Below are 21,432 nucleotides of genomic sequence, written 5' to 3'. Positions count from 1 at the left end.
CCCTCTTATTCAGCGGCGGGCTGAGTCGTTGCGAAATTTTTGGCCCGATTTAAAAATGTTAACCCCCCCCCCCCCCCCCCTTGAAAAAATCCTGCGTACGCCACTGGTAGTTGCAACATACATAATTATGCAGGGCCCGCGGGAAGAGCAGTTTCATAACTGAAGTGGCTTTACCCTGGGTAAATAAAACGTCATTATTATGATGATGATGATAATAATAATAATAATTAGAAGAAGAAGATGAAGAATGATATATAATGATAACAATGATAGAATATGGTATACGGAAGATTAATTTCTATACAATTATGAGGCATGACCATGGGTCATGTTTATGCTAGCTATAATTATGCTCCTTTGTGTGGGTAAGAATATTGACCTGCACTGTCAGTATCACTGCACCGATGATCTCTCTATCAAACCCCTTATCGAACAAAATCTCCTTGCAGTCCGTTCTATTCCCCTAAAAGAGAAGAAGAAGAAGGAAAACAAATCCTAAAATTTGCCCCCCCCCCCCCCCTCTTTATATCTCTCCGGGCATGTAAATCCTGCGACCAGAGATGGCGCCAGAGAGGGAGCTTTGAAAGCTTGCCGTTTCCAGGCAATCCATTGAGAACTATTGTAATAAGTTGCTGCTCAGCGCTTTATCGAACTCCGCGCCGCACCGCGCCCTTGGCTGCCGGGGCTGCCGACCGCACCTGTACCTAGTACCACACTACTCCGCTAGCTAGCTGGAATTGGAACAGTTCGAAAGAGACGAGAGGGCAATGAACAAGCTGGATCCCCAACCTTTATAGATCCGTCGAGATAAACACAAAAGATGTGGTAAGAACATGGCAATTAAAAGAAGATGAATGCGTACAAAGTGTAGGTCTAGGACTAGGGTCTAGGTTAAGTTTGTTTTTGTGAATGAGAATGGTTGGATTTGTTTTGATTTGTGCGGGGTTACAAGTGATGAAGTACGTATGCGGGGTCATATAACCGTCTCCTTCACAACAAACTTAACCTGGAATGTAGAATGATAAGTTGTAAGTGTAACGTTAGTTTCAGATAACACTGTTGCTCCAAAAAATAAATGTGACATTTTCATAGCTACCAAGTATCACGCATTAGGCGTGACATCATGCATTTCGAGGGTCTGAAAATGCTCTTGCGCAAGACGCGCGCGCTAGATTTTGAAAAATGCTATACCTTATACGTGTGTTATACCCTCGCACGCGCGCTCGCGCGCCGAATCATGAAAATGTCACGCATTGCCGATCTTTGAACTTGGCGTCTCTGCATTTGTCGACCTCTCCCAGATTTTTTACCTAGTCCAGTCCTCACTACCCTCCGACATCCAAAGGACCACAAACATCGACACCTTCAAACTACAAGCAACCAACTTTTTCCGCAACCAAGACTCAAGCAATAAGAACTAAAGCACAGTGCGCACCCCCTCATCCTCCTCGCTTGGTTCCTAACGGAACGTTGAGGAGTATCCCAGAAGAAGAAGAAGAAGACGCTTACGTGTTGTGTGTCCTGGGGCCCGTTCCTAGAAACCGTCATAAGTCTAACTTCTTGACTATCCCATTGAAACGTGTGTTATATAATTAACACGCGTTTCAATGGGATAGTCAAGAAGTTAGACTTATGACGGTTTCTAGGAACAGGCCCCTGAAGGCTGAAGGTTGTGTAGAAATTACATTAGCAATTAGCAAATAATTTGGTGAGGAAAGTCACAAAGTGTAGCTGCAGCATGCAGAACTAATCGAAGGCTTGTTCAGATATGATGCAGTAAACCAATAAACATGTACTCTATATCTGTAGAAAGTTATTATAGTTTAATGTATTATCTTATACAGAATGTCTATTTATACAAGTTTAGGCTTTGTACTAAACACACAAACATGTATTATGTTAGATACATAGAATAGTATGTAGCTTAAGTTGTATGAAGGGGTGACCAAAGTTCGCGGACATTTTAGAACATATTGCAAAATGTGATATTCGATCTATGATTTCTCATATTCTACACAAATTTATTCATTTCAATTATTACCAAATGGATGGCAAAGTTTTTTTACTACAGATTGGTACAACTAAAAAATTTATTGTCGAAGGATTTCGTAGATATCGCGATCTAAAAATTTGATGACCGATCGTGTGTGCGCGCTGCATCTAAAAAAGTCATAAAAGTAACGAGACCTAACTTCACGCACGGGGTTTACAGTTGATTTATCAAAAAATGCGATCCATCAAAAATAAGGTAAAGAATTTTACATATTGAGCGCTGTACAGTAAGTTTACGTGCTTCCATTGACCGATCTGCTCCAGTTGCTTCAAATTTAAGTGAGAGAAGTCCTACTTAACTTACGCTCAACTTAAGTTTAATGGCAATACCAATACGTAATATTATGTCACACTGACATGTCAAGCTTTAAACAGGTGACACTCTTCACACATAACTGACGCACACATGGCATTGCAGTATTGCACACACATAAATTAGAAAAATCAACAAATATTTCTGAATAAATTTCCAGTTTGTACCTTAAATGTGACTTTAAAAAAGTTACAAAAGACATAAACTTTAGTGAAATACCTAACCTTTTAACGCTGCCGAAAAAATCGTACCAAATAGAGGGTCTGGCTGAAATATCATGATTTTGGTATCGGACCAAACAGAAAATTGCAGGGTTTCTCCTCGCACCAATATCTTATAGCTTTGAGCGAATGGCAGCCAGCGAAAGCCAATAAGAAGGGCCCTTGTAGTCGCCAATTTAGGAAAATGAGGCTGTACAGTAGATTTATCGGATGAACGTTATGCGCATGCAGTAAATGTAAGCTAAAGTTCTACGTGAGGGTTTCCATAAGTCTGCAGACATATAACAAATAATTAGGAAAGTGATAATATTCAATCCAATCCATGATTTCTCATATTCTACACAAATACATTTAAATCAACTAATACTAGATAATTCCATTGGTGATATCAGATTTTGGAAATATTTATATATTTTTAAGATATGGAAATATTTATATATTTTTAAGATATGGAAATATTTATATATTTTTAAGATATGAAACTGTCTACAAAATAAGGTCACACCACCATAAGTAAATAGAAACTGTGTGCAACCAAGATCCTGGGCTCTCACCTCTTTGTTATGAAATACTGAAATGTGAAGTGTAGTACACATTACGTCATGATAAAAAAGTGCAGCAGTTTTGCCACGTCATATATATATCTGAAGGAGGCTCAAGTAGGTAGATTCATATATTCATCCAGTTTTTGTTGTTGATTCCATGTTTATTTGCAGATCCAAAGTAGATATGACATGGAGTCTGAAACTTTGGAAGAAGAGATGGAAGCTGCCACAGTCGGTGACGGTGAGGAAGGCGTGAATGGGACTGCGATGGACCACCTCAAAACTTCTTCTATGCCTTCAAATGACTGTCTGCCAAGCTGTGAGAGTCAGACCAGGAACTCATCTCTCTTTCACCTTGTTCAAGATGGTTTCCAGCCAAAGAACAGCTATGAGCATAGCAAGAAACTAACAGAATTGGTTGATGGTACAAATAATTCATTCTTTTAGAATAAACTTAACGGTAGATAAACATTAATTAATATTGTATGTCAGCAGGTTTATTGTCAAAAGTGGTTAAGGAAATGAGAAAGAATTAGAATTGAAAAGAGAATCTATGAATTCATTTTATGTACATCCCCTGTATGTTTATAGAATCAAAATTTAACCTGACGTTGCATGGGTGAATGGTTATTTGAGTATGAAGAAATGAAAGGATAATATAAAAGCCCTGTATATATATGTGGTACCCATGTCAGACTCAAGTTCTGTTCCTTGCTTTAATACTCACTTACATGTATATGTGGGTGCATTGAGAAAGACTTTGTTGAACCTTAAAGGATTAAATTCATAAAGATAAACTAGAGTGGGGGTAAATTTATCTCACATCACTTAGCTTAGCAAAGAATAACTGAATGGTGTTGGTAGGAAATTGGCATTCGATGTAGTTATTACTTAATATAGTGATCTATAAAGGGATGGCATATTGACAAACCTTATTATTTTTAACTTGTTATGCTACAGAGTACAGTGTAGGCAATTTCTTATTACATATAAATGCTATCTAGAAGTCTGGAACTGCTATCTTGTCAGCGTGGATCAGAAAAACTATCTTTAAAATGTTTATAAATGTCTCACTTACAGTAACATACAACCCCAGGACCAAGCAGTTTATTTTCCTGGACACGAGAGGCATTACAACGTGGTATAAAGATGGGATTGGACATGCAGGTAGGTGCTAAAATCCTGTAGAGGTTCACTTGAATGGTGATATAACTTGAAAACTTGAAAATATGCAGATCGACCCTCCCCAACATGAATCGTCGTTATCTAGTTCCGTTTTTTGGTTCTGTTTTCATTTGTGTTTCATTTTTTTGAAAAGTAGTTTTTTTTAACAAAGTGAATGAGCTCATTTGTGTGTGTAGTAGTTTTCGAGTTTTCAGATTATAAGTACATGAAGACTTAGTTCTTTCTATAACACAGTGCGTCTTTGTACTTAAAACTTCCAAGTCTGCCTTTCTTGTTGTAATTGCCTTTTTTTTATTGGGGGGGGGGGGGGGTAATTAATCACGTTTATAAATGCTTTTAAGGACTTTAATTTTGCTACGAATGAATTGCTTCGAAAAGAAATTTGGGCGCAATTATGGGATATATCTCTGGTAAGGAAAAAGAAAGAAGAAAATATGTACGAGTGCAGAATGCTTTAGTTGTGCTCTGAATATCATAAAAAAGAACTCTGAATACAACAAAAAACGATATAGAACTTGAACATCGCTGACATAAAATGTAACTGTTACTACATGTATAAGGAGTTCCCAAAAACAAACATTTTTTGTTTTACACGGAAGAGAGAGAGAGAAGGAAAAGTATCTGTGATATTTTAGTTTTTTACTTAACTTACCTGTATACATTTATTTTCTAAAGATGACACCATGCATTCTAGCTCATACTTGACTATGTTATTTTTCTGTCCCTTCATTACGATCTACTTTAATCCCCATTATAGTCAATCGAAGTATGACGTTTCCAAAGTATCAAAACAAAGTTCTGAGGAACATCATCTATGCCAGGAAACACAATGTCTACTTCTGCCTTGCCAAAGACTTCTCCTTGAAGGTAAGTTACTCAATATTCTTCACTATCAGCTTTGAATGTAATTTTCCTTGGAGAAGTTTTAGTTATTGTAAAGAATCTTGTTGTTGTTGTTGTTGTTGACTCACACCCAGTAGATAAAGATATTGCATGCTCGATCTCTTCACCATTTTGCCTTGTAATGGTATCAATTATTATTAAGTATTTGGCGTCGCCTGTGCCTGGGAGGCGAAAAGCCAACCAAATCAATATAACCCTCTGGTATCAGTTTGTAAAAAAAAAATAGTGTTTTACGAGAAAATTAAGATTATTTTGTTTGGTCCGTTTTTTTTCTTCCCTTTTTTTTCCTTTTTTTTCCCTCTTTGAAATGTGCGCTGCGGCTTTATCGCCGGCAAATACCGTAACTGATTGGGGGTGTGCAGGTGGACCACTACACTGGGGTTTCCCCCTACTCTTATACAAATAGTGCAGTGGGTTCTTAACGTGCAAAGGTGGTGAATCTCCTCTACACGGGGCCTCCACTCAATGTCCTATCCGATATAACTTTTTTTGTTTTATTCCAGACATAATGTGCATCTCTAAAAATCGTTGTGAAAATGAATCCAGGTTGATCTTCTTCTCTACTGTCATAAAGTACAATTCACCATTGTGTGTACGAAAATACACATGATGGTTGATTGTACTTCAGAAGAAGCAACCGACATGTAGTCTGGTGGATTATTGAAGGGTACAGTGTACAGTGCACATGACAAACTTAGGCATTTTCATGAATAAAAACTTGCATGTACCGGTAGACATCGTTTTGTCATCGTTTTGCTCTTAGGCGCCACGGATTTATTCAACTGGCATTCGGAATGCATGTAGAATGCCCTATTCAGAATCTATTGTTCTGTTAATCCGCATTCCAGAATGTACCTAGAATGTACCTAGAATGCGGTACTTAACGACTTAATTGGCGCATTCTGGAATGCTCCATGAATAGGCCATCCAAACAAAGGCGAGATCGATCGACAGCGACTACCTTCTTATTGCGTGCCGGTGTCATAGGCGATTTGTTCCGTGCAGGCGATCGGTTCCTCCGGAACCGATCGCCTGGATATGTACCCGCCGATTTGTTCCGGATTCGTAGATTCGTTCCGCTAGTCACAGGCGATCGGTTCCGGCCAGGCGATTCATTCCGTGGAACCAATCGGCGGGATATTTAGCCGCCGATCCGTTCCGAATCTCATCGGAGAGCGTGCGTGCTCACGTATTATTGAATACACGTCATGGTACACCCCTAAAGCAAAATGAACTATTCTGGTCGGCCTTTGCAACCAATCAAACTTCTCCAAATTAGCTACACCAACGATTGCCAATTTGAGAACTTTGTAAAGAAATGCAGATTCCCGTTGTTCAAATATGTTGATAATTGCGGCCAATGATTGACCACAAACAGTAACTATAGACAGCGCCGTCGCGAAGCGACGGGGACTGGGTGGTCTAGCAAAATGGGCAGTTGTTGCCATAGGCTTATAGTTTGCCTGTAAAAGCAGATGTCGGGGTGTTTTCTAATCAGGCCTTCTAATTTGGTTTGAATGCTGCTTTATATGATATCGTGTTACGTCAACCACCTATTACCGGGCTTCATCACAGAATCTAATTATGCATGTGGGCTGCATGCATGATGTACATGTAGTTTAAATGAAAGAGATGCGGGGTGGGGTGGGGGGGGGGGGGGGGGTCAACAAAAAAAAGAAATGAGTGGTCGAGCTGATAATTAAGAAGGACCAATAAAAACAAAAGAAGAAAAGAAGAGAAAGAAAATTCCTCAAGTAAAGGGGAATATTTTGAATGAAAAGGGCACCTATCAGAATTTTAATAGGGGCAGTTATCAGATATTAAAAGGGGCATTTTGAAAAGGGGAGGGGCTCATATAAAAAAGAAAAAAGGGGCACTTGTCAAAGGCAAAGGGGTCACAATAAAAGAGGCACTTATCAGAGGTTAAAGCGGCATTTAAGACAAAGAGAAGAGAAAAATTGCACTTATTAAAAAGGAAAAGGGGCACGAGTCAGTATAAAAAAAGGGCAAAAATATCAGAGGTGAAATTCTTGCACCTGAAAAGAGGTAGACTCTCTAGACTAGATCTACTCATCTGTTATCAGAGATGAAAAGAGAGGAAAAGGACACTTTGGGGGTACCTAAAAAAGTAGGGGGCAAAGACAAATTGCCACCCCCCCCCCCCCCCCCCCCACTGGGAGTGCCGTCTCTGGCATAATTTGTTTCATCCATCCATGTTTCATTCCAAAAGGAGCTAAATCCACAAAATCTAAAATTTAGTAAAAATCAGAAACAACTTTAGACCCTAGACCTAATTATTTTTCTTATCATAGATCTAGATCTAGACCTAGGTCTAGATCTATATTATTGGTCCAGGGCGACACCTTTAACATATAGATCTAGACCAATAACAACATGAAGGTGCATGGCTTAAGGGAAAGTGGATAGATCTAGGCCTAAATAAAAAGGTGAATTAGATCTAGATCTAGATCCTAGAGGTCTAAAGTCTAGATTCTACTCAGAATTACCCAAAGTGGATTTAGACTTCTAGCTCCTTTTGGAATGAAACCAATTTGGATTTAGCTCCTTTTGGAATGAAACATGATAGATCTATTGTAGACGTACTCCATCTAAATTTGTTCATAATTCCTGCTGAAATTTTCGAATGTGTTTCTACTAGGTCTAGACTAGACTAGGGTCTAGTGCATTTTGTCCCCAAGAAGGAAATCATTATTTTAAGACAGATAGACTCTAGGTCTAGATCTAGATCTAGATCTAGGTCTAACTCAATTTTTAACAAAATATTGATTTAGCTTCTTTTGGAATCAAGCTCTTCATTTGTAAATCACTGGTATCGAATAAGAAATAAACCACGTTTTGAATGTTATTTGGGTCAACTCCCCCCCCCCCCCAATCAGTACGCCACGCAGTGACTTAGGCCTAGAATCTAGCTTGGCCTAGATCTAGTTAGGGTTTAGTCAGTAGGTTATTTATTTATTTATTTTTCGTACCGCGCGCGGGTAATTCCGTACGAGGTTATAAACCTTATTATTAAGTAATATTTCAAAAAAAATAATATTGGTTTTCATTGCAACAATAAATACAAAAGTATCAAGATAAAGCTAAAATTTATTTTTACCATGTTTATTCGACACAAGTAATAAAAATATACGCGATTATATAAGCAGAAACGTTCGGCCAATGTCGGATAAGAACGGCGGCTTTCGAACGTATCTGTGAACGAGTCGATCCAGTAGATTCGTTCCGAGGAACAAATCGGCGCGCCGATTTGTTCCGCGGAACCTGGAACAAATCGCCTACCACACCGGAAGAGTTTCGATATAGAATGCACCATAAGAATTGATAGAAATCAACAGATATTGAATTGGTTTTGCTTCTGTCTCTCCCGAGATCGGTCGCTCTTTGCATTTCTCGAGCGCAGGTGATAATGGACCTTACTTTGATTTCTTTCCGACGGCTTAATTTTTGTCATAAACTCCGGTAACATCAGCGATATTTAATTGTTTTCGGTTCTAGCTCTCTTTCTCTCACTATTTATTTATCAAGCGTCGGTGATATTGTAATTGATTTTCTTTCTTTTCTTCAGCTTATTAAAGATGGTGAAAAGAGTAGAAGAAAGATTGAGAAAGAATGAAGACAGATTTATTATGACATTCCCGCCAGGCCGCCACAAATATGTCCTGAGTCGGCGCTCTCAGAACAAAGGCGCGTAACAGTGTCAAATATACGCGGTGTTTTGAAACGTTGGTGTTGATTGACACGATGCCTCATTAAAGATGGTAAAAAGAGTAGAAGAAAGATTGAGAAAAAATGAAGAAAATATTTTGCATGAAAATGCGGATGAACCTGAATGATCAAAATGAGAGGAAGAAAGAGGATGCAAGAGATGGTGGGTGTTGAAAGATCGGAGGACTAATGAAATGATACATTTAGATAAAAAGCGAGAGTGGATATTTGTGGTGATTACCATCTTATTTTAAAACTTTTTGGGGGGCAGGGATGGGGGGTCCGTCTTTTTTTTTTGGCCAGGGAGGAAGCAGTCTGGCCCCGTTGCCCCCCCCCCCCTCCATGAGTCTGCGCATGAAGGAAAGCACATGCTTTAATGTAAACCTATGAAGTATGTTGTTTCATATAATCTTATTCCTAAACCGAGACAGACATAATTTTCTTTGTGGTCTGTACTTATGTTGCGTATCATTTTTTTTAATTTGTTACATCACTTACCTCATCTACCCTCTCTATTTTTTAAATTCCTTCTCTTATATATAATGATTTGTGTGTGTGTGTGTGTGTGTGTTTTTTCTTCAATTATAAATAAAATATGACTTACGGAATTTCATAAAAATTGTAGAGGGTGTGCTATTTATAAATAAAATAATGACAGATTTATTATGACATTCCCGCCACTACTATGTCGGCGCTCTCAGAATAAAGGCGCGTAACAATGTACTTTTTTTAAACTTTGGTGTTGATTGACATGACCCCTCATTTTAGATAAGAAGGAGACAGTGTTCATTCGAGATCTGGATTTATTATTATTATCGAGAGAGAGAGAGATTACAGGTGTAAATTGGCTGTATGCCTATAACAATTCTAAAATGTTGGATTATTTTGTAATACACAAATGTTTTTGTTCATCGGAAATAATTGCTCCTCACCATTGACCACGGTTGCAACAACGACATTCAAATAATGACAGATTTATTATGACATTCCCTCCACATGTCGGCACTTTCAGAACAGAGGCGTAACAATCGTAAATATCGCGGTCTGTTGGAACTTGTGTGTTGATTACATTTCCAAGATACAGTCATCAATCACTATGAACATGACCGACAAAGAGAGCGGACAAAATATACAGTTTTTCAGGTAGACAAAGGAACATCCCTTCACTGCTATTATGTAAAAAGGTGAATATGCATGTGACACCTGTTCTACACATTTTTACACAATAGCAGTGAAGGGATGTTTCTTTGTCTTCCTGAGGAACTGTATATTTTGTCCGCTTTCATTGTCAGTCATGTTCATAGTGAATCCAACTTTCTACTCCATTCGTGCCTTTTCATCGTACCCACAAAAAGATCAATAGACATATCAGAATCCCAATATTTAATTGCTTTCGCTTGTCTCTCTCTCTCATCACCGCCCCTATTCCGTTATCCTGTTATCCTTGTTATAGATAAAAAGCGAGAGTGGATTTTGTGGTTACCACCTTATTTTTAAACTTTTTTAGGGGGCAGGGATGGGGCGGTCCGTCTTTTTTTTGGCCAGGGAGGAAGCGGCCTGGCCCCGTTGCTCCCCCCCTCCCCCCTCCCCCCTCCACGAGTCTGCGCATGAAGGAAAGCACATGCTTTAATGTAAACCTATGAAGTATGTTGTTTCGAATAATCTTATTCCCAAACCGAGACGGACATAATTTTGTTTGTGGTCTGTGCTTATATATTGCGTATCATTTGTTTGTTTAGCGCACACTATCCTACCCCCCCCTTTTTTTTTCATCACCTTCCTCATCTTCCCTCTCTAATTTTTTAATTATATCTCTTTTTTTCCTTCTTCAATAATAAATGAAATATGACTTATATCATATTTCTCTACGGAATTTCATAAAAATTGTAGAGGGTGTGCTTATTTATTCCAAACAAAAAAAGAGAAGGTCATATATAGATCAGTAGAGAGTGGGGGAGAGATGATAACTGAGTGAGAGGGGAATTGGAGAGAACGAGGGAAAGAAAGAGGATGCAAGAGATGGTGAATGTTGACATATGAGGTGGTGAAATCTGATTTTAGTCTTTTTTTATATATATGAGAAGTAAAAAGATTTCTTATTTCTTATTTCCAATCTAAATAGTCCGTATGCTCTAATAATTTAACAATGTTATCTCACGCCAACATGGCATGTGGACAACAACATGCCACGTGCGCAACAACGACATACCAATAATGACAGATTTATTATGACATTCCCGCCATAAGCATGTCGGCGCTCTCAGAACGAAGGCGCTTAACAATGTCAAATATACGCGCGTTTTAAACGTTGGTGTTGATTGACATGACGCCTCATATTAGATAAGGGGAGACAGTGTTTTTTTTTTTTTCTTTTTTTCTTTCTGTTTTTATTGTTTTTTCTGAAAAATTAACAGAGTAACAAGGGGAGACAGTGTTGATTCGAGATAGAGATGGATTTATTATTATCGAGAGAGAGAGAGAGAGAGAGATTAAAGGTATAACAATCCTAAAATGTTGGATTATTTTGTAATACACAAATGTTTTTGTCATCGTAAATAATTGCTCCTCACCATTGACCAGTCGCAAAACGACATTCAAATAATGACAGGTTTATTATGACATTCCCACCACATGTCGGCGCTCTCAGAACAGAGGCGACTTAACAATAAATATCGCGGTCTGTTCGAACTTGGGTGTTGATTACAACATTTCTAAGATACAGTCATCAATCCAACTTTCAAATCCCCACCAACCTTTCGTGGTCGGGGGAAGGAGGTGGGGAAGGAGGTGGGGTGGTGGGGGAAGGAGGTGGGGGGGGGGGGGGTGGGGGGGAGGAGGTGGGGGGGGGGGGTAAGAGCATCATCCATTGATATTTGTTTGGTTCCTATCTCGTGAACTTAAATTGACAGTAGTAATGGATAACACTAGGTCTGAACCGTGAAACTACGAGACGTCCGGTAATATGAATACATGTCTCTAAAAATGGTATGCATAACAAAATATCGGCCTTTAGACTGATCCCGCACCGTAATGTGCCCCTATAAAGAAATACGGGGTTCTCGAGCGATTTCGGTTACATCGCAAGTAATGGAAAATTTGGCGGTGCTTTCTACTTTCATTGCGCCTCATTCAGTCAATTTCGTGATTCTTTTTGTAAATATAAAAATGAAAGTTCAGACTTTTTTTTTTATTTCTAAAAATATAAGTAATGTTCATCAATACGAAAAATAAGGTCTGTTATTTTTGAGGGAAATTGCCGTCTTATTTTGCTGAAGCTTCACGTCTTTCCTTTTCACGATACAAATTGCGTAAGATCGGTCGATACCTCCATTCATTCCCCCATTGTCTATGATTGTCGTGTGCTAAAGCTCGGCCGATTATCAACCGAGCCATAAATAATAGGCCTAAGCCTTCGTTTTACATGGGTTTTCGACACATTTTGTAACTATATTCTGACCAACATTATGCCATGATCTACACTAAATGCCCTTTCTTTTAAATGTGCAAATCAAATATAGGACTATTTGGGGAACTTATGCATTTTGAAATGAACATTGTTTTATTCTCGAAAACAAAAATAATATTTACTTTGAATACTTTCGACTTTGTTTCTCATAATTAGAAATCTTCATTTGTCGTGTGCCTTACCATATTACAATCTTACCACTATTGCCCAAATATATTTTATGGAATAAAATGACACACAAATCCCATTTATCAGGATAACCATTGAACAGCTAGACTTGTTTTGGTTATCCCTCGTGAGAATTCAATTTATTTGTCTTCGTCTCCATCTGTGTTCTCGTTCAACCTATCCTGTCAATAAAACTTTGTTAATCTTCGTTTCATGATCAGTTCTGTAGATGGCATGTACATGTATACATGAAATGATGATGATGATGATGATGATGATGATGGCGATGATGATGCTTACAATATTGTAATAGAATAGTAATGATAATAGACATTAATTTCTTCATCTTGCACTCGCTTTTCTTTATTGCCAGAAAACTTTTTATTTTATTTTTTATGTTGCCTTGCTTTTTTTCCCCTTTAACAATGGTAGCATATTTGCCCAGGAAAATTCTCATATTCGTGGCTATACCTATAACTCAAACCTGCTCTAAAATGGTTACATGCCCTCGTAAAGGTACATAAGTTAGAGTGGTTGTTTGTATTGTCATGTAGCTTGACCTACGTTTGGGCCTACATCCTCTTCTTTCAACACGGTAATCTTCCAGAGTAGTTACACCTTTACATTCGTTTGTTCCTCTTATTGTGGGATCCGGTCCGCGAATTTTTTTTCCGTACTCGAGAGGGCAAATACCCCATGTGCGCATGCGCGTGGACTTGTGATTTCTCTGCTACTTCCCATACGAAATGTACATGTATTCGCATGTACTGTGCACGATTCGCGTTCTACGAGTAAACGATGGCATAGTAGTCTTCAAACACAGACTCTGATTTGCCAGTTTGACAAAACAATTACGCATATATCGTGCGTAGCAATAGTACTAGTATTCAAGTCTGAGAAGTTGTATGATTCAGACATTTTAGTGCTTACAGAAATGCATCCCAAATTGAATAGCATGGTATAGTAGTCTGCAAGCACAGACGCTAATCAGACAGTTTGACAACATAGTGTCTTGAGTAGTGCTTTATATTCAAATATGTGTAGTTTTATGATTCAGACCCTACTGGTGCGTGTATTGGAAAGGCATCTCAACTTGCAGAGTGGCATAGTAGTCTGCAAGCACAGACGCTAATCTGACAGTTTGACAAAATAGTGTTATTCAAGTCTGAGTAGTTTTATGATTCAGACCCTACTGGTCTGGTCCGTTGAGCATCAATATTTTGGGCCTATAGTGCTACACCAGATTCAATTTTATTGATTTCTGAAGAAGAAAACATTATAGGCTAGGCCTAAGTGCGGAATGTGTCGAATCAATTTTACAACTGAATATTTGTCTTGCTTTGTCTTTCCGTTCGTGCCCACAATCAAGATGATTGAATCATTTATTTCATCATGTGTGTTTGTTCTATCACGATTTTATTATTAATTTGACCATGGATTATACTGACAAAGGAGTTATTAGACCAAAGTTAGAAATATTATTACAGAATGACGGTTTTGAGAAGGCCAATAAATGACCTCATGGTGTGTGGGTTTGTTCAGAGCCAGAAGGGCATTCGTTGTGTTAAGAGTTAACATCCTTCTGGCTCTCAGCAGACCATGATTATAAATAAAAGTAATACAGAGAGTGCGAGCATACTGGAGGGAGGGCTAGAGAGAGAGAGAGAGAGAGAAAGAGAGAGAGATATGGAGAGAGAGAGAGAGAGAGAGAGAGAAAGAGTGTGAGAGAGCAGTGGCACAATACATAGGCCTACCATGGGGTCTGGAATCATTAAACTACACAAACTTGCATAAAATCACTACTCATCAATACACAATATATTATTATGTCCTTGCAGACTACTATACTACACTCTACACATTGAGATGCATTTCTAACGCACGCACCAGTAGGGTCTGAATCATACATCTACGCAGACTTGAATAAAGTACTTCTCAGCACACTACTAGTATGTTGTCAAACTGTCAGATTAGCGTCTGTGCTTGCAGACTACTATACCATTCTATACAAGTTGGCGACTTGAATAAAGTACTTCTCAGCACACTACTAGTATGTTGTCAAACTGTCAGATTAGCGTCTGTGCTTGCAGACTACTATACCATTCTATACAAGTTGCAATGTATTTCCATATGCACTACTGGGTCTGAATCATACAACTACACAGACTTGAATAAGCACATCGCGACACATACGCATATTGATTTGTCAAACTGGCAAATCAGAGTCTGTGTTTGAAGACTACTATGCCATCGTTTACTCGTAGAACGCGAATCGTGCACAGTACATGCGAATACATGTACATTTCGTATGGGAAGTAGCAGAGAAATCACAAGTCCACGCGCATGCGCACATGGGGTATTTGCCCTCTCGAGTACGGAAAAAAAATTCGCATCCGGTCCAGGCAGCTGAGATAAGCGTTTCATAATAGAGGAGGTCCATACATGAATGATTCGCTAAATTGATCAAGTTGATAACATGAAAACCGTATTGTCAGAGTTCCGACACTGGTAATTACAGGGGAGAAGAATTACCAAGTCAGGGGTCGGTTATTTAATGGCTGTTTTCACAACCCGCAAAGGCCTTTGTTTTGTTATCTGTTCTTGTTTATCTGATCTTTTTTCAAACTTTTATGAATGTTTTCCCCTGATTTGTTTTGCTTTCCTTTAAAGCAAATTTCCACCACAGGGTTGGATTGCCCATTTATTTTAATTAAGTACAATTTATAAATGCCAAGTCTCAGATGTTTCATATTCCATTCAATCTTTCGGGGAAGAGGGGGGGGGGGGGGGGGGGGGGAGCATCGTCCATCGATATTTTTTAGTTTCCTAGGAACCAGTCGTAATGGAAGTCGATGTTAATACAGAATAATTATGATGTTCCCACTGAGTAAAATACGTCCTTTGCCTCCACCGTTAAATCTTTTCCCTTGCATTTATTGAACAGGTAGTGCAATTTACTTGACACGCAGTTGATTTGAACGAAAGCAAAGTGGCAACAACAACAAAAGAGAGAGAAAGAGATTGATGATAGTTTGACCGAGTTTAAAGAATTTGAAAATACAAACAATTTATTTTATATAAATGTAATCTTTTTCGAGCGGGAAAATACTTGTATTAGAACTCGTTCGTAGCGTCAAAATTCATTTTACCGGGGAAGAAATAAAGCGGCCGCAACTTTTTTTATGGGAAAATGGAAACGTAATACCAAGATAATTTTTTCCTTCAATTAGGAGACAACGTGTTTCCGCTGTTATCAACTTCAGAAAATCAGAAGTTGAGAGAACGAATGTTATACCTTGTTTAAAAAGATAAATAAAAATAGCTCTTACTCCTTCTAAAAGTGCTCCGCGCTGTCTATATCAACTGATACTTATTCATATTCCAACACTATGTCGGCAGAAATTTGAAAAGACAAACAAGTTATTTTATATAAATGCAATCTTTTTTCGAGCAGGAAAATACTTGTATTAAAACAAGCTCGTAGCGTCAAAATTCATTTTAACGGTTAAGAAATAAAGCGATCGTAACTTTTTTTTTATTGGAAAATGGAAACGTAATTCCAAGATATTTTTTCCCTTCAATTAGGAGACAACGTGTTTCCGCTGTTATCAACTTCAGAAAATCAGAAGTTGAGAGAACGAATGTTATAGCTTGTTTAAAAAGATAAATAAAAATAGCTCTTACTCCTTCTAAAAGTGCTCCGCGCTGTCTATATAAACTGATACTTATTCATATTCCAACACTATGTCGGCAGAAATTTGAAAAGACAAACAAGTTATTTTATATAAATGTAATCTTTTTCGAGCGGGAAAATACTTGTATTAGAACTCGTTCGTAGCGTCAAATTTCATTTTACCGGGGAAGAAATAAAGCGGCCGCAACTCTTTTTATGGGAAAATGGAAACGTAATACCAAGATAATTTTTTCCTTCAATTAGGAGACAACGTGTTTCCGCTGTTATCAACTTCAGAAAATCAGAAGTTGAGAGAACGAATGTTATACCTTGTTTAAAAAGATAAATAAAAATAGCTCTTACTCCTTCTAAAAGTGCTCCGCGCTGTCTATATCAACTGATACTTATTCATATTCCAACACTATGTCGGCAGAAATTTGAAAAGACAAACAAGTTATTTTATATAAATGTAATCTTTTTCGAGCGGGAAAATACTTGTATTAGAACTCGTTCGTAGCGTCAAATTTCATTTTACCGGGGAAGAAATAAAGCGGCCGCAACTTTTTTTATGGGAAAATGGAAACGTAATACCAAGATAATTTTTTCCTTCAATTAGGAGACAACGTGTTTCCGCTGTTATCAACTTCAGAAAATCAGAAGTTGAGAGAACGAATGTTATACCTTGTTTAAAAAGATAAATAAAAATAGCTCTTAACTCCTTCTAAAAGTGCTCCGCGCTGTCTATATCAACTGATACTTATTCATATTCCAACACTATGTCGGCAGAAATTTGAAAAGACAAACAAGTTATTTTATATAAATGTAATCTTTTTCGAGCGGGAAAATACTTGTATTAGAACTCGTTCGTAGCGTCAAATTTCATTTTACCGGGGAAGAAATAAAGCGGCCGCAACTTCTTTTTATGGGAAAATGGAAACGTAATACCAAGATAATTTTTCCTTCAATTAGGAGACAACGTGTTTCCGCAGTTATCAACTTCAGAAAATCAGAAGTTGAGAGAACGAATGTTATACCTTGTTTAAAAAGATAATAAAAAATAGCTCTTACTCCTTCTAAAAGTGCTCCGCGCTGTCTATATAAATATGATACTAATTCATATTCCAACACTATGTCGGCAGAAATTTGAAAAGACAAACAAGTTATTTTATATAAATGCAATCTTTTTTCGAGCAGGAAAATACTTGTATTAAAACAAGCTCGTAGCGTCAAAATTCATTTTAACGGTTAAGAAATAAAGCGATCGTAACTTTTTTTTTATTGGAAAATGGAAACGTAATTCCAAGATATTTTTTCCCTTCAATTAGGAGACAACGTGTTTCCGCTGTTATCAACTTCAGAAAATCAGAAGTTGAGAGAACGAATGTTATAGCATGTTTTGCGCCGCGCTGTAGTCACTTTGGCAGGCATTTGAAATCACGCAATTCTGATTAATCGCCAGCGTCTCGGGCATGCTTTTTAATCGCCCAATTCTCAAAAAGTCGATGCGATTTGCGCCTTTTGTCTAGAGAACAAAGGCGCATTCCAGAATGCATTCCAGAATGTGTGCATTCTGGAATGCCCCTTTGTTCTCTAGACAATAGGCGCAGGTCGCATCGATTTTTTGAGAATGTGGCTAGAATGGGGACATTCCAGATACATTCCAGAAAGATTAACAAGGGCATTCGGAATGCATTCCGAATGCCAGTTGAATAAATCCGTGGCGCCTTAGCAATATGTTCCATTTTGTCCACTTTCGTGTATTTCTTAACTTTCTCCCAGATTTTTGTGCATTGCTTTTTGAGACATTCCTGATCTATCTTCTGCTGTATTTAAAATGGTATTTTATTACTACATATTTAAAAAGATGTGCAAGAATAGCTTGCTTCTCATAAATAGACTTGTAATCTGGTTGCAATGTTACTTTTTAAACATTTTTCCTTTGATGCTTTCAACACATGCTGATGATATTTCTTTAAATACAATTGACTTTACCTTGTACCTTGCATCTAAATGAACAAAGAGTGGACTGCCAGTCTGCCACAGTCAACTTTTGTCGCGCCACGATCTATATCATAATGCTGCTAGCCATGGGGCAGTCTAGAATTTCAATTGATAACAAATAAAGAGTTTAATCAATTCTTTACATTTTAATTCGACTCCTTTTTATGTTTTCGTCTACCAAACAGGTGCTAAATAAGGATTTCGAGGAGACTTGCAACATTGATTCTGATCTTAGCTCTGTGATGTTCCTTCTGTTTAACCCTGTAAGAGATGAGCTTATTACAGGAGGTGTGAAAGGAACCAAGGTAGGTTTTGTGTGAAGTGCAGAGTGAAGCCTCATTTTCACGTGATGTGGTAAACCATTAAAAAAGAAAAGAAACAAATATACCGGGGAATAATCGTTTTTCAAGTTAATGAATCATGGCAAACAGAGATGGAAAAAAGTAGTTGCACTTGATGAAAAAATTCTGAAATATGAAGCATACATTTTGTTGTGTTATTTTTCTGCAGCATTTTGTAGGTGGTTTATCATATTATGTGTACATGAGGTTTTTGGAAGGATAATGGTCGTACACTGCTGTCTCACTCTGACATCTGTGATGCCTCAGTTTCCTATTTTAACACTTTGTATATATATATTCTTGACATTTTTTATGTTTATCCACATTGGCTTGTACAGACTTCATTATCTTTCTTGCCTCTTCCTGTGTTTTTTCCTGTACTTTGTGCGTTCATATGAAAGGAATTTTTTTTAATTTTTTTTTTTTTTTTTTTTTGGGGGGGGGGTGCCAATTGCCTTGTTCCTACATTAAAGAATGTGATATGGTTATCAATCCTTGAGCTACATGTAAGCTATATAAAGGAAATCTTGGGTTTAAAAATTGAAATTAATGATATTGAAATATACAAAGCATTTAGTGAATAGTGATGGAAGCTAGGACATAACGAATTCAAGACTGAGTTTAATGGACCTTGTAGCACTGAGATTAGCTTTGCGTTAAAGGTAAAGGCCAGTTTTGGAAATGCCCCAATTTCAAAAAATGAAATGGAAGCTCTTATTACCAATCACGTGAAAGAATATGTTTTGAATAATATATGATGATAACAATTTTGCCGGGAAACCGCCTACTATTTGATATATTTGGTAAACTAGTTTGTCTATTGGGATGTGAGAGATAAAAACACATGTGTCGCGCATGTGTGCGTAGTCCCATATACATCTTTCTGTGTACAGTGCTTGTAACTTTATGAAGACTGGGCCAAATTTCTTATGATTTTGATGATTTCAGAACCTTGCAGTACATCTATGCTAGATGATCAACCTTTTCTGATTGATTTTCACAACGTTTCTTTCACAACGTTTCTTTCACAATGCAATCGCATGACCATAACTTTATCTTAAAACAAGTTATCCAACAAAGCCTTGTTGGGTTGTTGCTACTAATACTGCTTCTGCTACTGCTACTGCTACTCATGCTACTTCTATTACTACTACTACTACAATGTCTTAAAGATAATAATTTCAAATAGGTTTTGTTTAAAAAACCAAAAATAGTTTTTCATATTATATTTAGAAATCTGATTCATTGACTTTTGTGGTTCTATTAAAGAACTCACAGCCCTGTTGCTTAAAACTTACAATGGTAAGGTTTATGCAAAGGCACCCAGGTCTTTCTGGAAAAAAATGAGCTAACTATAAAGCATAATACGTTGGTTAATGTAGAGCTTTATGTTATATAACCTTAGTCTTGCATTATTTTATGACTTTCCAATAAACAAAATCATGTGAAAATCACGTCAATATCAAGGTATCGACTTGAGGAGAGTTACGTTCTTCAAACACCTGACATTTACGTAATTGTGTTAATACGTTTATTGCACTAGGTAACTTAAAACACATGTACACTAAATCATGCAATTGTCACTGCAATATCACCATTATAATAACGTGATTATCCCTACCTTGGAGATCATGGTTTTTAAACCTAATACTCCCGTGTTTGTTTGGTTATGAAATTACATCTTCATAAACGAAATTATTGCGTCACAGAAACATGTGAAGCGTTAGTGATAGTTTAGTAAAAATATCTGCGTGAAATTCACGTGAATATTACGAGGCTGACTTGAGATGAATCATGTTCTTCATTCACGTGAAATTTACGTCGAGGAGGAAATATGTTACTGTAACCCGCGTTCAACCCAATAATTACGCAAATGTTACACAATAAATGAACCAAAATAATGACGTTCTCATCCCGTTTCTGAACATCGTGTCTTGGATCTTCCATAATTACGTCAAGGCGCGCCGAAAGCAGTTTAGGATTAGAGGGGGGGGGGGGGGGTGCAAACATCCCAGAAGAGAAAACTAGTTGCAACTTGTCCAGTTGATGAACCAGTTAATGCCAACTGGGAACTCTGGAAATTGAAATGGGCTAAATGATCCAGTTGATCCAGGCCAGTTAGAATTCAACTGGTCTAGCTGAGCCATTAGAACCATTTGGTAAAACTTCCAACCAGTTGAACATCAACAACACTTCAATACTGGTACGTCTGTATTTCCAATGTAAAGGCATTGGTAATAAGTAGACTTACATAATTTAAGTAAGACACCTCAGAATTACTAATTTAATATAACCAGAGATTCACGGACAGAACAATAAGTTGTAGAGCTTCGTGTAGGGATGTTTTGTAACATGTAATGAACTGTTATGAAATGGGTTGCTTTTCAGTTTAGTTCTGGATTTTATATACGTCATAAAAAGAATCTGTACAATTGCTATTCCATGAGATATTGTAATACATACACAAACAAGGCCCTGTTTCCTAAAACTTGTCATCAAAATAACTGATATTTAAGCTACTGAAATCATGGTACCGGTATTTAATTGGCTGAGAGCAAATTTGTCATATAAATTTAGCATTTGTTATTGATTACCAGTTTTATGAAACAGGGCTTTTAGACAAAATCTTCTCTTGACTTTCTCTTGACAACCAAAAAGCTTGTCATGCTGATGTGCTATTGATCCAGGGGTTTCCTAGTAGGGGATGCCAGCTATTTGTTGTTGCTCTTCATGTCCGTGTGTCCATTGACGTACAAGAAGGTCTGTGCCTGGATGATGTTTTGTGTATAATCCTAAGATTCAAGGTGGGCTGACCCATTCTTTGCCCCAGATTCATCC

General features: G+C 37.6%; 1 protein-coding gene across 1 annotated transcript in view; it reads left to right on the top strand.

Annotated features, from left to right (window-relative positions):
* The first annotated feature begins 572 nt into the window (after nt 1–572).
* Nucleotides 573–21,432, top strand: part of LOC100892044 — a 96,718-nt gene continuing 75,858 nt past the window's right edge. The window contains exons 1-5 of the mRNA XM_031000029.1: nt 573–825; nt 3,303–3,555; nt 4,212–4,298; nt 5,074–5,183; nt 18,439–18,558. Coding sequence (XP_030855889.1) covers nt 3,321–3,555; nt 4,212–4,298; nt 5,074–5,183; nt 18,439–18,558 — 552 coding nt within the window. The 5' untranslated portion in view covers nt 573–825; nt 3,303–3,320. The remainder of the gene's footprint in view (nt 826–3,302; nt 3,556–4,211; nt 4,299–5,073; nt 5,184–18,438; nt 18,559–21,432) is intronic.

This window comes from Strongylocentrotus purpuratus, unplaced genomic scaffold (genome assembly GCF_000002235.5).
Source record: "Strongylocentrotus purpuratus isolate Spur 01 unplaced genomic scaffold, Spur_5.0 spur5_scaffold_6, whole genome shotgun sequence".
Classification (NCBI taxonomy): domain Eukaryota; kingdom Metazoa; phylum Echinodermata; class Echinoidea; order Camarodonta; family Strongylocentrotidae; genus Strongylocentrotus; species Strongylocentrotus purpuratus.
This window is presented reverse-complemented; position numbering and strand designations above follow the sequence as displayed.